Source organism: Pteronotus mesoamericanus, unplaced genomic scaffold, assembly GCF_021234165.1.
Source record: "Pteronotus mesoamericanus isolate MK-2021 breed Mesoamerican mustached bat unplaced genomic scaffold, CSHL_Meso_final contig_52, whole genome shotgun sequence".
NCBI classification, from domain to species: domain Eukaryota; kingdom Metazoa; phylum Chordata; class Mammalia; order Chiroptera; family Mormoopidae; genus Pteronotus; species Pteronotus mesoamericanus.
In genome coordinates this window covers 13,449,623-13,464,637 of record NW_026555189.1, presented here as the reverse complement: position 1 = coordinate 13,464,637, position 15,015 = coordinate 13,449,623, and the positions used below count along the sequence as shown (strand labels likewise).

General features: G+C 56.2%; 1 protein-coding gene across 4 annotated transcripts; it reads right to left on the bottom strand.

Annotated features, from left to right (window-relative positions):
- Nucleotides 1–3,123: 3,123 nt before the first annotated feature.
- CDH16 (cadherin 16) lies at nt 3,124–11,547 on the bottom strand. 4 transcript variants are annotated; one of them, XM_054579075.1, is made up of 17 exons: nt 11,503–11,547; nt 11,145–11,228; nt 10,620–10,775; nt 10,412–10,550; nt 9,912–10,070; nt 8,873–9,069; nt 8,102–8,224; nt 7,742–7,892; nt 7,281–7,508; nt 7,110–7,186; nt 6,849–7,037; nt 6,506–6,747; nt 5,801–5,938; nt 4,822–4,994; nt 4,549–4,656; nt 4,182–4,298; nt 3,124–3,358 (listed from the first exon to the last, which is right to left on the bottom strand). In XM_054579075.1, exons 1-17 carry the CDS (start codon nt 11,545–11,547, stop codon nt 3,261–3,263), a joined length of 2,424 nt encoding a protein of 807 aa, XP_054435050.1. In that variant the 3' UTR covers nt 3,124–3,260. The 4 variants fall into 4 exon arrangements, with proteins under 4 accessions (XP_054435050.1, XP_054435051.1, XP_054435049.1 ...); XM_054579076.1 differs by having other exon boundaries at nt 4,822–4,945; nt 5,803–5,938; XM_054579074.1 differs by having other exon boundaries at nt 4,822–5,064; nt 5,805–5,938.
- Nucleotides 11,548–15,015: the final 3,468 nt, after the last annotated feature.

Sequence of the window (15,015 nt, the reverse complement as noted above, 5' to 3'; positions counted from 1 at the left end):
CCCTGCAATCATTTATTTGGGTCCTCCCACATCTCTGAGGCCCTCTCATTAGAAACACGCTATCTTGCTGCAGCAGGGAGGCTGGAGGTGAGATTGGAGGAAGAACTTCTGCCCTGAGGCCCAAGCTAGAGTTCTGGGTGGTAAAGGTGGCTGTGGGCAGGGTGGGGGTCTCAGAGATCGCAAGGCTGTTCCTTTCTTTTTGGGTAAGGGCCGGACTGACCTCTGAGCCTCTTGCTTCAAGAGCCCTAATCGCTAGGGCTGGAAAAAGTTTAAAAATATCCTCATGTTTACATTCTTTCCAAGCCCAACTTCCATCCTCAGTGCTGGGTCCCTTTGATCTGGCCCCTTGCCTCTGGAAGGGGCCTGGGAGAGGGGGAGCATGAGCTCCCCACGGGGGCAGACTCTGCCCCTCCCTCCAGCTCCAGACCAGTCCAAATCCAGCAAGACCCCTCAACATCAACCAGAGAGCGCCTTGGAGCTGACAAGGAGTCAAAGGTGAAGGGACGGGGGCATCTTGCCCAGGGTCACCCAGCAGGGCCCTGTGAGGGGCTGGAGTTGGGGCCCCTCTCCATACTCACTTTCAAAAGCTCACGCCTTATTTTCTCTTCCTGCTGTAAGCCCACCACTGTGCTAAATGTGTTTCGTGGGGAATATCTCATGTAGTCCTCCCAATAACTCCATTTTATCAACAAGTAAACCAAAGCTCAGAAAGGTAAAGTGACTCACCTGGGAGCACACAGCAAGGAAGAGGCAGAGCATGAGTCACATGTTCTACCCACACTGAGTCATCAATTATCACCCACCCTGCCCTAGCAGGGCCCTGCCTGCCTGCAGAGTGGGGCCCGCCTCATCGGCGTGAATCCCACAAGCACTTGCCGCCCCACCGCCAGGCCCACAAACCAGTGCCAGCTTCACGTTTCTCTCCCTCCGTGACCCAGGAGGCACCACCTACCTCTCTGACCCTCACTTTCCCCTACAGATGGACTGAGGATCACAGGAGAGGCTTATGAGATGCTCAAGGAAACTGAGCCCATGTGCCTGGGCACTGAGGACCTTGTGGTCAGCCCCAGCGTGGACACAATCAGGCAGTGGCCTGGGGCCTGAAGACACAACAAAGAAACCTGAAAAATGAGGCAGATGCCTTACTTTGCCCGGGTACCCTGCCATCCCCTCTTTCCTTTGCTGATGCCCCACCCACCTGCTCACTAACCCATACATCCATCCAGTTCCCCACCCACCTGCCTACCTACCTATCTATCCATACAGAACAAGAACACAGAAAGCAGGTGATTCCAGGGATCCAGCTCAGGTGCGGCATCCCACCGGCCGGATGAACTTGGGAAGGTTTCCTCCCCGCCAACCTCTGTGTGATTTACTTCCCTAACTTTATAAGAAAGAGTTGGCCTGGGTGATTTCTAAGGACCTTCAGAGAGATCTCATGGGAGAGGAGATCTTCTAACGGCTGTGGGCACTTCTGGAGAAGTAACGCCAAACCTCAGCCTGACAGTCCTACCTTGTGCCCTGCTCCCAAGACTCGCAGTTGCAGCCCTTAACCTCCCTGACTTCCAAGATCCTCCACTGGAAAATGGGGCCAATAATCCTCACGGGTTGATGGGGAGATTAGATGAGATGCTGCCTTCGAAGGGCTTTGTACCCTGAAGACTTTTGAGTGGGTGCAGACCAAGAAGAGGATCCTGAGAAGGGGGAGAGGAGGAAGCTCTGCTTGGGCCACTATAGTCTGCAGAGCCTCACGTGGTGGGGCTTGGGTCCAGGATGGCTGAGACCAGCCTCAGAGTCCATCTGTGGGCTGGGGAGCCTGGCTGAGTCTCCTGGGCTCCCACGGTCTAGCCAGGATGCCTGTCCTGTCTCTCTTGGCCACCATCCTACAGAATCTGCCAGGAGTGGAGAGATTATCTCCTAAAAATAGGGCCTGGGCCCCACTGAGGTTGTTTTCCTCCCTTCCCCGTGATTTACCATCATCAGCTCAGGGTGCCTAGAACAGCAAGTCCACCCTGGCTCCCCAGAGACTGTTGGGATGGAGGCATGGGGAATCAGCATGTATCTGGGGTCAGTCAAGGGTCTGGGATTAAAGGTCAGTCTGGAGGTATGGTCAGGGCTCAGCAGGGCTCCAGGGCCATGGCTTAATCTTGGGGCGTGGGGAGTTTTATCCCACCCCAGGTGTCCATCTGAGTGATTCGTCCTTCTCCGACTTTCTGCAGACTCCCCTTGTGCTGACCAGCCCGCGTGAGAAACACAAAGGTGCGTTGGGGCCAGCACTGGAGCAGAGGGGCCCCATCCCAAGCCTCACCTCTCCTGTCCTAGCCCCACAGGGCCTTCACGATTCTTGCCCAGACTCCTCCTGAGACTGGGAGACCTCAACCTACTCCTGTCCGCAGGTGACTCATGCATAGGAACACAAGGGTACTCACGCATGAACAGAAGACATGGACTTACAAGGTGCCCTCCTACAGCAAAGATGACATTAGGCAAAACACAAGAATGACACTCTCAAAGACATCCTTCTCGGCCACCACCTGAACAAAGTGGACCCATCCAGGATTTGCAGCCAGTGGTCTCCAAAGGCCTATGGAAATGATCTGCCCTTCCCTCACCGGTGTGACTCAGTTGGTTGGGCATCATCCCACAAAGCAGAAGGTCACCAGTTTGATTCCCAGTCAGGGTACATGCCTGGGTTGCAGGTTCAGTCCCTGGTCAGGGAGTGTACGAAATGCACCCAATCGCAACCGACTGATGTTTCTCTCCCTTTTTCTCCCTCCCTTCCCCTCTCTCTAAAAATAAATAAGTAAAGATTTTTTTTAAAGAAAGAAATGACCCACCCTGCTCAAGATCTCACCAAGGACTCATATAATGCCCCTTTGACTTTCCCTAGAGGGGACCCCAGCCTTTTCCCTCAAGCCCCCAGACCCTTTCTGTGCAGCAGGAGACGGGGAAGGTATAAAGGGGCAAGTGGACACAGGCAACAAACACATACACGGACACTTGGACAGGGGCACAGCAGTCCCTTAGGGCCTGTGCCCAGCTCTCTGAGGCTTTATTATCAAATATGCCACCATTTGGAGCGCTCCCACGGGCAGCCCATAGAAGTGCTCGGGCGTGTCCGGTGATGTTGCCTCCACCCCAGGGCAGGTGAAGGCCTTCTGCTCTGACCTGACCCCCACGGAGCCATGGTGCTGGGCCCTCTTCCAGTAGATTCAGGTGGAGTCAGAGGCCAACCTCTGAGCTGGAGCTGCCTGTGCCATTCAAACCGCTGCCTTCAGGGGTACACTGTCCGCTGGCTGATCGAGGTCCTTCTTCCTCGCCAGAGTCAAGTGGGTGAAGATGAGGATGAGGAAGATGCCTGAGGGGCCCGAGAGGGATGGATCAGCCTTCAGAAGGGACCGTGGGACTTGTCCATCACTAGGGACTCCCTACTATTGGTATTGGTTTAATGAGGAAGCAAAGTTTCCCCGACAGCATCCCCAAGGCTGCGTTGGCATGACCATGGTCCTTGTTCCTAAAGAAGCCTGACTGCTTGGCCTGCTCAGCTCTCACCAGGACCCACCCCCTTGAGGCCGCCCAGACCTCCCAAGCCTCCAAGGTTCCCTTCTCTGAGGAAGAGTTTGCGTGGGGCTCATCTGGGAGCCAGTGAGCTGTTTCCACAGACCTCTGAGAGAAAGGCACATTGTAGTGTACATTGTGCTAGAACCAGTCAAGAAAACCGGCCAGTAAAAAATTTAGGGGCGGGGGCTGAAAACTGAAAGGGGATGGCGAGGGAGGCTTAGATTGAAGGACTTCAGCCAGAAAGACCAGGGCTCTGCGACACCCTGGCTGTGTAACCTCAGACAAGTTACTTAACCTCTCTGAGCATCAGGGACCTCATCTGGAAAATGAGAAGATGCCAGGATCTATCTCACAGGGTTTGGGGATGATTCAATGCAATAATCCTATGCTTGGCCCAGGGCCTGTCACACAGTCACTGTGCAATAATGTAACAGTAAATGCTGTCACCAATGGTGGCAATGGTGAGTATAACAGGAGGCAAGAGCGTAATGACTAGGAGAGTTGGGGGGACTCCTGCTCCAGCCTGGGGAGCACCCGGGGGACAAGGGCCCTGCTCATCTGGAGGCTGGGGCTCTGACCACCCATCCCCCTCTCCCATGCAGGAGCCCAGCCGCCATTACCTATTGCTAGCAGGGTGCCCACGAGGATGCCCACCGCTGACAGCTTCGTGGGCATGCCCTTCATGCGGCCCACCTTGCGCAAGCACTGTCCCTCCTTGTTGCAGCGGCACACGATCACTAGGGGCAAGCAAGAGAAAAAGGTAAAAGCGGTGATTGGGAGGGGTCTCTCCAGCTGTTCGGGGCTCCCAACCTGGCCCAGCTGGCTGCTATGTGTGTTGTTGTGGATACGTATGTATTCGTGTGAGGGGAGGGCACATGCTCCTCTGTGTGTGTGCATGTGAGCCTGCAGGCACATGGACCCAGTCCCTCCCCCTGCATCCAGTGGTTCCCTCAGAAACTGCAGGCCACACCAGAGCCTTGGCCTCACCTCGGACCAGGAGCTGCCACATCCGGGCGTTATGGCTGACAACTACAGGGACTAAGTATTCACGTGGCTCCACCCAATGCAGGGCCAGGGTGAGATAGGCATGGGAACCTGTTGGAACCATAAGCAGTGATTAGAATCACTACCCTGCACGGGCCCTCTGGGGACTGCTCCTCCTAAGCCCAGGCCCCCCTCCATGGTGGAAGGGCATCTCACTTCGAGCACCACCCTCTTTCTGCCTGGGCCACAGCCCTCACCCCTTCGCCCACCACACACCGTTGAGAGCCTGGATGCGCCAATCCCGCTGCACCGTGGGGTTGTGACCAAGGGCAAAACTGTAGGGACCGTGCCCATCAGCCAGGTCAGCATCCTCGCTGAGTCCGCTGACAACCACACCATGGTTCTTGCGGGGTGTGCAGAGGTGTCGGGTGGGCACAAGGGCCAGAGTTGGGGTTGGGGCCGAAGGGGCCTTCAGGAAGTGGATCACGAGGGTCACAGAGGTGCTCAGTGTTGGCTCATCTGCAGAGGAGGCAGTGCTGAGCTGGCCCGGGCCCTTGTAAGGGTGGGGTTGCGTCTGGAGTCCCCTGGCTGGTCCCTTTCCGCCCATCAGACTCAACCTGCTGATTCCCCTGCCCTCCACTCTACCCGCTCCTCTCCATCCCCGTCATCATTCCTATGCCAGTCTCTTCCTCAAAATGTACTTCACCCTCACCACTACCCAAACGGCTGCCACACCTTTTTTTGTGTGTGCTTTCCTGGGTATCAAGCTTGTCCTCATTTCCCCATGCCCCCCGACTATGTGCAGAGGAGCTCACTCGTGCTGGGTCTGTACTACACCATGGGACGGCCCAGCTCAGAGCTAAAACCTGCTTCCCTGATGTACCCACTCCTGGGCCAGCTCTTCATCCTATCAAAGTGGCATCCAGAGTTTCCATACCTGGCCTCGGTGTCCCATTCAGGCTTAGCCCCTGGCCCTTCTCCCATCTGCCCTGCCCCACACCTTCTGCTCCCAGCCTGTGAGAAGCCCCCTGGGGATAAGGGACCGGGTTGGGGGGTTGCAAAAGGAGTGGTCTGAGAGGAGAGACAGAGGCCAGGCATTCTCAGAGAGGGACATCGGACCCAACCCTCACCCCTCCCTCCTGCAGGGGGCAGAGTAGATGCCAGCAAGGGTCCCAGGGGGCAGTTCTGTCCTGCCTATCCGCCTGTTTATCTGAGTCTTGTCTCCCTCTCAGAGGCCCCCCACTGCTGCCCAGCCATACCTGCGTCCTGGGCCTCCACCAGCACTGTGTACATGTCCCCGGGCTGGGCACCCTGCAGGGGACGGGCCGTGTGCACCTCCCCGGAGACCTCTTTGATGCAGAGCCAGCCCTCTGAGTCATTGACCAGGGAGAACCTGAGGTCCAGAGAAGATGATGGGGTGGAAGCACTGGGATGATATATGGGGTCTTGCTCAGAGACCTCCAGGGCCGTGTGACCCGCTAAAGTTTTATATGCTCTCTGTGATTTGGGGGTGGCAGCAGTTCCTGGGGTGCCTAATCTCTCTTCCCAGCTTTGGGGACTTGTTGGGAGGTAGGGCTTGGACCGTAGATATTGTGGGTGGGGAAGGGACTCTCAGAACCTGGGGGTGCCTAGCTCAATTCCACTAGTCCCAGGTCACCCATGAAGAGACCAGGATTGGACAGCCCGTCCGTGCTGCACACTGGACAAGGGTGCTGAAGACAGCCCGGTCCGGCCAGCATGGGAAGCGCCATCTGTGCTCTCATGGGGTCCAATTGCCCCTCTGTGTGTGTGGTCCCGCTCAACCAGCCCCGATCCTCCCCAAGGAGTCACAGCCTTGGCATTAGCCAGGCCTGAGGAGTGCCGCGGCCATACATAACACGAGTTGCCTCTGAGGCCCTGGGGTCACCTCTGAGGAGCAGGGCAGGTGCAGCCCAGGGAAGCGAATGGGCTTCTGGCTCACCTGAGAGGACTGCTCATGGGGTCTGAGGGCTGGATGGTCATCAGGAAGGAGCCGGCTGGGGAGTTGACTGGGACGCTGGCCTCATAGCTCTCTCGGTCCAACTTGGGCGGCGGCACCACCTTCTCCACCAGCACAGTCACTGTGGCTGTGGCCCCAGGGCCCGGGCCTGGCCCCACCAGCTCTGCCACGCTCTGCACCACCACGACCAGCTCGTGACTTGGAGCTGCCTCATAGCTGAGGTTCTGGAACCAGAGGGGCCTGGGTCACTGTGTGGGCTGGTGTGTGCACACTTGTGTATATATGTGTGTATGTGCGTGCCCCTCCCCCACCCCAGGCCTTTTACCTCGAGGAGTCGCAGTTGGACATGACCAGAATCTGGCTCCCAATCCAAGCCAAAGGTCCCGTCTACATTCCCTGCCTCAATGGCAAAGTCCATGAGGCGGAAGGCAGGCTCAAGGTCGGCATCAGTGGCCGTGAGTGTGGCCACCAGAGTCCCGGGCTCTGTGTCCTCTGGGAGGCGAATGGGCTCAATCTGGAGAAATTTGGATGGGCGTGAGTCCCCCATCAGGGCCTTCCCAAGGCCTCCGCCCCTGCTGCTGCTTACCTGGGAAGTGGTGAACTCTGGAGCATGGTCATTGATGTCCTTGACTGTGACAGTGACCTCACATGTGCTGCTGAGACCTGAGGCACAGGGATGCATGTTGGGGAGGCCAGAACAGAGACACAGGGGGCAGGGAACCTGGGTCATCATCGGGGTCACCATCAGAGCACTTACCACCCTCTGCTCCTCCTAGGTCAACAGCCAACACCTGAAGCAGGAAGTGCTGGCCCGCGTGGAGGGGGAGCGCCCCCGTTGTCACACTGCCTGAGGCGGAGTCTAGCTCAAAGGCTCTCCCCTCAGGGCCCTCCTCAGGCTCAGAGCTCAGCAGCTGATACACAACGTGGGAATTGGGGGAACCAGGGGCATCCTTGTCCTCTGCCAGCAGCTGAGTCACCTTGGTGCCTGCAAAGACAGCCCCCACATGGGTGGGACCAGGGCCCAGCCTGGAGGCCTTACTTCGCCCACTCCTCTTTTGTGCTGGGCTGACCCTGAGCCCGTGTGTGTGTGTGTGTGTGTGTGTGTGTGTGTGTGTGTGTGGGGGTCATTTAGGCTGGCCCCGTCCCAAAGAAGAACAAAATGGGAGGGTTCATAAGACTTCATCCCTCCCCCAGCCCCTGACAAGACCTATAGCCCACCTGGGGGGCTGAGCTCAGGGATGCTGACTGGGGGGCCACTTGTGGGACAAAGAGGCACGTTGTCATTCTCATCCATCACCACCACCTGCAGCTCCAGAGGTTCTGTGTAGTCTTCACCACGGGTATTCTGAGCCCGCACCTGGAGCAGGTACTACAGTGGGCAGTGTGGGGCTTCAGATGAAGGCCAAGGGCAGCTCCAGCCTGACCTGGGTCTGGGTTCCCTCTGATGGCCAGCTCCAGTGCTTCTGGGTGCTCTTTCACTGTCTCAGTGCCTGTGGGGCATGTGACACCCCCAAAAACCGACCAGACAGTGACTAAGCACCCCTTAGCCTACCCTCCTGGCTTCCCCCCTCACCTCACCTCAGCCTGGGCTTCTCGGTCCAACTCCATGGTCACGTAGAGTTTCCCCGCTGGATCCACATCAAAGGGTCCAGGGGGCTGGCTCTCTAGGTGATAATGTACATCCCCCCCACTCCAGTGTACCTGGGAGGAGGGACAGAGAATGAGGATAACCCAGGATGAGAGGCAGGAACAGCATATGCCAACCCTTACTGTCCAGTTGTTCTCAGGTGGGGGGCATGGGCCCCAATTACTGTGTGACCCAATGTAAATTGCTGTCATCCCTGAGTCCAGGGGGTTGTTCTGTTTGGGACACCTTTGGTTGTGGCAGTTCCATGGTGGCTTCGTGCTGGTCCAAGCCTGGACCCTTCCCAAAGTGCCTGAATAACCAGATTGTTTGATTCTCTTCCCTCAGGTAGGGCCTGGCCCTAGGGCATTCCTCGAGGAGGCCTGAGACATTCCTGGCCCGAGTGATAATCCCTACGGCGGGGAGCAGCAGGGGGTGGCAGCTGTTCTCCCTGAGGAAGCCTGGGGCAAGTCCACGAGGTCACGGCATAGAGCCACACCTGCCAGAGGACAGCAGGTGATGGGCTGTGGGCCTGGTCCCAGGGCCTTGAATGTCCCAGTCCTCTCCATGATGAGAATTGATGGGGACAGTGGAGGGAGGAGCACAAGTAGGAGAGGAGGAGAGGTCAAGCGGGGGCCCAGACACACCCCCAAAATCTCCCTGCGTCTCAGACCCAGCTGCGCCATCCACGGGGTTTCCTCCGCCGCTTACAGGAACTTACTCACCTGGTAAAAGTGGTGCGGGTATGGAACTTTCAGATTCTCCGCCAGGTGAATAGGATCCTGGGGCACCCAGGTGCTCTCTACTATGGAGACCTCGACAGTAGCTGTGGCCTGGTGGCCTGAGGCCTGGTCACCCATATCCTTAACCTGTATCAACAGTTGGTAGGGTCCCTCTGGGACCTGGTCCAGGCTGGTGCTCCCTAAAAGAGGCCAAGTTGTTAGCTGAGCAGGGCGCTAGAGAGCAGGAGTTCAGGGCATCCTTCTCAGCAAGGTACCAAACACAAAGCCAAGCATATGGCAGGTGTTCAGGACATTATCTTGGCCAAGAGATGAGAAGGACTTTTAGCACCGTTGTGAACAGCCAACCAGGACTTGACAGTTTGCAAAGTCATTTCCATATCTAGCCACGCAATGAATGACTGACAGGCTGGATGCATGGATGAGCAGGACAGTGCGGGGAGCACATGGATGAATGGGTAGATGAGTAGACGACCAGATGGATGAACGGGTGGTTGACTAGGCGGATGGGTGGGAGTTTGGGGAGCAGCAAGATAGATGGGGATTTGGGTGAGTGGTCGAGTTAGTTTGGATGGATATTTGGATAGATGGGCTGCATATGCGGTTGGGCAGTAGATGAGTGAATGGCTGGCTGGCTAGGTGGGTATATGATTGGCTTTTCTTCCTATCCTCAGACCATGCCGCTGGTCTGAACTCGCAGGTGTAGGTCGTTCTTGCTGTCAATCCGAAGGTCTCCCAGCCATGTCCTAGGTTATAACCCCTCAGGCCTCTCCTATCCTTGTTCCTTAGGCCCGGCTCTCCAGAATGCAGGGCTCAGACACTCCATGGATGCCATTTCTTAACTCTGCTTGCATGATTCTACCCCCATGCATGGTTCGAGTATGAACTTTTGCTTTGATACTCTCTTCATCTAGAATGTTCTTTCCTCCTATTTTATGTCTCAAGTTCCAACCTATCCTTCTGTGACCATCTTCTCCAGGTTTTCCCAGATTCTCCCTCCCCATCACACCCAGCGCAGGCTCACCCTTGGGGCTGAGGGCCAGAGCCCCCAGCTGAGGGTCCAGCTGGAACATGTCTGGAAAAGGCTGGGCTGGGGCCTGGTTCAGGATGCGGAATCGGAGATCTGCGTTAGCTGTTCCTGGCTCATCCCCGTCCGAAGCCTCCAGGAAGAGGAAGGGAATGCCTGGTGTGCACAAAGAGGGCAAGCCATAAGGGATGCAGGGGATGAGAGAGTCTCCCATGCCTCCCTATCTCTTCCTGGTCCTTCCTTCCATACCCATCATCATATCATGACTCAGGGTGACCTGCAGCTTTTTACCCCACTTTACAGATGAACAAACCAGAGACCAATGTGGATGGGACTCACCTGAGGACCCTCAGTGAGGTAGAGGGGTGCAGAATGGGACAGAAATTGGACCATGTGTACCCTGTCCCTATGCTGACTCTCTGGCCATCTCCTTACTCTCTTCCCTCCCATCAATGCCCACCTGAACTTGCTGGGAGCTGGCTGCCCTGGCCACTCACCAGGCCTAGTGCCCTGGCTCAGCTGAACTCTGTAGGTGGCCTGGGAGAAATGGGGCACCTGGTCATTTTCATCCTTCACACGCACACGAACAGGCTGTGGGCCCCAAAGGACACGTCCATCCTCAGTCTCCAGGGTGACCTGCAGGGAAAGGTAGTTAGTGTTCTGCCCTGCCTTCGATGTTCTCCCCCACACCTGGCCCAGCCCTACCTGTAGCTGGTACTCTGCCTGTTCCTCTCGGTCCAGGGCTCTGGTCACCAGTAGGAAGTTGGAGTCGGGATCCACAGCAAAGAAGTCCCCAGCTGCCACACCTGAGTTTCCTGACAGTAAAATCTGGCCCTCAGCTTTCTCACGGGGTAGTGGCAGCTGATAGGGAAGAACAGAGGTAAAGGGAGTAGGGACAAGGCTTGGGGGATGTCCCCTCCACCCAGTGGCCCTATTTTATAAGAGGGGAAACAGAAGCTCAGCGAGGTCGAGCACTTACTTGAGGTCATACAACCAGGAGATAACACAACTGAGATTCAAAGCCAGCGGTCTCTCCCCTGTCCCTGATGCTTCCTAATACTCCCTGCCCTTCTGTGTAAAGCCTGAAACTCCTCTCCCAATACTTCATTCTTTTAATGAAAGATCTACTTTCTTCTGGGATTAAAATCTTTCTAGTCATGCACACTATACTGCATATTCTCCAGAGAGCAGGGTTTAAGTGAGCCAGAGAAAGAAGAGAGGGCAGCCCACCTTAGTCAGGTACAAAGGGAAATTTCCACCATAGTTTTCCGGGACTTCCACACGCAGCTCTGCAGGCTGGGTCTCGGGGAGAGCCTGTGGGAAGATTCTCATGTTGTCACCAGGCTCTGTCTTCCTGCCATGACACTGGGGACCTAACAGGGAGGGGAATTTCTGCCTGTGCCCTGGACCTGGCCATACCTTAATGAATCCACCCTCACGGCCCCACAACAGGCCGAAAGCCAACTCTGACCCCCTGCCCCCAACTACTACCATCCATGGTGGGTGTAACTGGTCAAGGTGGAGTGGGGAGCAAGGGTGCCAGCCCCCAAAACCAGGATCTGAAGGAGGGGAGCAGGGCCCAGCTCACCTGGGGAATGGAGAGGCAAAGCAGCCACAACCAGGCAGAGACCATGGTCAGGACGGGCCTGCGGGACATGGAAGTGAGGGTCCAGCTCAGATTGGTGGGCTGGGGATCCCGCCCATCACCTTCCCCTAGAAAGTATTCCCCTCCTCATCCCCACTCAGCCCCAGGCCTTGGCTTCCCCAAATCTCTTGGGATGTAACTGTCCCTCCTTCTTCAGCTGAACCTCCTACTTGGTCCCTATGGGGCCAGCAGCGAGGCCTCCTCCCGTCCCATGTCCACCAACTCTCAGAGCTGCCCCCCCATCCCATCCACGTGAACACTACCACCACCCACTCTCACCCTGCCCCCTGCCTCAGCTCCTTCCAAACACATAGACAGAGGGACCACATGGCGGACTGGCCTCTTCTTCCTCCCCTTAGAAGGGCCTGTGGCTCCCCATCGCTTGCAGGGCAGTGTCCAGCTGTTCGGCCAGGCCCGCCAAGGCCCCTAGGCCCAGCCACCCTGCTGCTTCTTGGTTGTTGCCCCCACAAGGAGCTCCATGGGAGTTTCACCTTCAGACCTTGCTCTCCTTCCCACCTTAGGCTCTGCAAATCGTGGATCCCAAAGCGGTATTTCCCAGCAGCCCTGAAAATCACAAAAGTTTGGAAAGACCCTGATCACTCTGAGGGTCACTTCCTGCAATTGCCTCCAGTTGCAGCAAGGCCTGAAGGACAGGGCCTGACCAAGGTCACAGAGGATTAATTAACCACAGGCAGAATTCTTCCTAGAACAGAGGACGCTTGGTTCAGGGTCTCCAGGACTGTTCTTCCTTCCACTGCCATCCTTCAGACTCAGAGTCCCCTCAGGGCAGGAGCCCTGCCCTCATCTTGGCATTTTCTAGCCCTCAGCATGGAGCTGGGCACGCGGAGCACGACCACCGCTCCAATCTTCCCTGGATGATGGGAGGACAGGGCAGTGTTTCTCCTTCCCCCACCTCCATCCCCACCTCAGCCCTGCCCACCCCCGCCCCCAGCTCCCAGTCCTTCACCTACTGGTGCCTAAAGCTGGCTCCTGCGGTCCAGCTGCCAGGTGAGAAGGCTTTTTTCTCCAAGGAGTGCTGGCTGGACCGGCTGGGTGGAGTAGGGCAGGGCGGACACTTGAGCAGGAAGGGCGGACACTTGAGCAGGTAGGCGGTCCTGCCACGCTTGCTCAGGAGTGGAAAACACCACTGGGCCCACAGCAGCGTGCCTGGCCCTGCCCAGCCCCCCAAGTTACTCATTGACTTTGGAAAGCTGGGGGCTGCTCAGCATCTGCCGCTGCCAGCCCCAGGAGGTGGGGAGATCTGCCGCCTGGCACTCCTCCCATCCCTACACAGCCCAGTGGGCGCTCCTTGGCCCTCTGCGTTTGGACAGTACAGAGTGCAGATTCAACCAACTGTAGATCAACACTATTCAAAAAAGAAATTGTTCCATTGTCGTTGACGTGCAGTTAGCTCTACGAGGGGTATGTGTTACTGAACGTGTACACTTTTTTCCTTGCCATTGTTCCTTCAGCACCGCGGTATAACAACTCTTTATGTAGAACTTACATTGTGTTAGATTATGTAAGATGATTTAAGTATTAGATATTATAAGACGATTATAAAATAGATATTATAGAGATCACTTAAAGTATACGGGAAGATGTACATAGGTTATTTGCAAGTATTACACCATTTAGATAAAGGACTTGAGCATCCACAGATTTTGATATCTGTGAGGGTCCCCTGTGGATATGGAGGGATGACTACTTTCTCTGTGGCTCCACACTCGATCCCCCTTCTGCCCTGTGCACCAGCACCTGCAGCTCCACCTTGGCCCATTCTGTTCTTTTTGTCTGGATGCCATTCCCACCCCTTCATCTGTCTGGGGAGCCCCTGCTCAGGCGTCAGTACTCAGCTCAAATTCCCTTCTCCAGGAAACCTTCCCTGGGCTCCCAGTTGTGTTCAAGGTTCTCCTCTGGGAATACCTTCCCCATCCCATCCCATGTGCTATCTCTATCAATGCAGAGAGGACACCAGATTTACTGTCTCTCTCTTCCATCAGACTGCAAGCCCCTCGGGGGCAGCACTCAGGGACCCAGCAATGACCTGGCCTTGCCCAGCCTCGGCAGCTCCTATCTATCTTGTGGACCTAAGACAAGCACCTGGGGGTTGTACGTGAAGTGCATGTCCTGAACTGGGCGTTCAGGACTCCAGGCCACCTACCAGTGAGGTGTGACAGTGAGTTGGGGGACAGTGGCCTGTGAGACCCCTGCAGCTCTCTAAGTGCTCACACTAGCCCCTGGACACTGAAAGGGCTGAGACAATAGACTGCTTCCTGCCTCTGAGTAGGACAGAGAAGACGAAGCCAGATCAGGTGACCTTGAGAGAATCGCAGGGCTGACAAGGGGCCCTTCCCCCAGTAAGGGCAGCCAAGCAGAGCCAAGAGAAGCTTCTGGGACCTGGGAGTCCAGGACAAGGGGGGAGGGTGGGAAGGGTCACAAGGTCCCTAATCTGTCCTTGTCCTCGGAGCTTCCCATGGTCTCCCCTGAGTCCTTTCCACTGCATATCTGGTTCGGTTCTATGCCGCCAAAGGCTGGGCCAGGACCCCTCAGCTGCGCCCAACCTCATCTGTTGCAGCTGAGTGCCTACCTCATGGTCACCTGGGCACCCCGGTCACCCCAGCCTGGAGCAGTGCAGTGTGGGGATGTTGAGAGGTCTCTCATGTGTAAAATTCCTACTATGTGCCTTCTCTAAGCACATAACTTTATTATTCCACTCACTCTGTTCTGAAGAGGACACCATCCTCTCGTCTCACACTGGGGCACAGAGAGGTTGAGTGGCTTGCCAAGGGTCACACAGCCAATAAGTGACGGGTCCAGGAAGATCTGGGTCGGATTCCTCTTTAAGCCTTGGGACCTTCACCTGCTCTGAGAAAACCTTGCCTTCCACTTGCCTTGAAGTGTGTTGGTTGGGGAGGTGGTGCAGCAGAAGCTTTGAACAGTTAACATTTCCCTGGGGTGCATGTGGGTTAGTCACAGAGGTCACATACGCTGAGGAGCAGCCTTCAAACCGCCTCCTGCCGTTGAACAACTGCATCAGGACTCTAACAAGGTTGCAAAGGCTTCCAGTGGAAGGAATAAATTGAACTAATGAAGGAATGTATGAACCCTGGCCTGGAACTTTCTCAGAAACTCCCCAGCCTTGTCCCTGGCTGTGTCCAAGCTCTAGAGACCGTCCCCGCTCAGCCTGTGTGACTCGGGCAAGCCCTTTAGTTCCCTATCCGCCATTACTGAATGGGGATGCTTGTTCCTGAAACAACATACATAAAGCAGGCCTCTGTGCCCATAAGGGCTCCCCTTCTGGGAATGAGTGACGGGGAGACAGGCACACCTCTATCGGTGAACGTGCACGCATTCCCACACAGATGCGAACCCTCTCACTCCAGCCAGGGGGGCTTCTGGGATCTGTGTCTGCCAACATCACATTAGCCAATGCTGAGCGTGGGATGTTCTGAT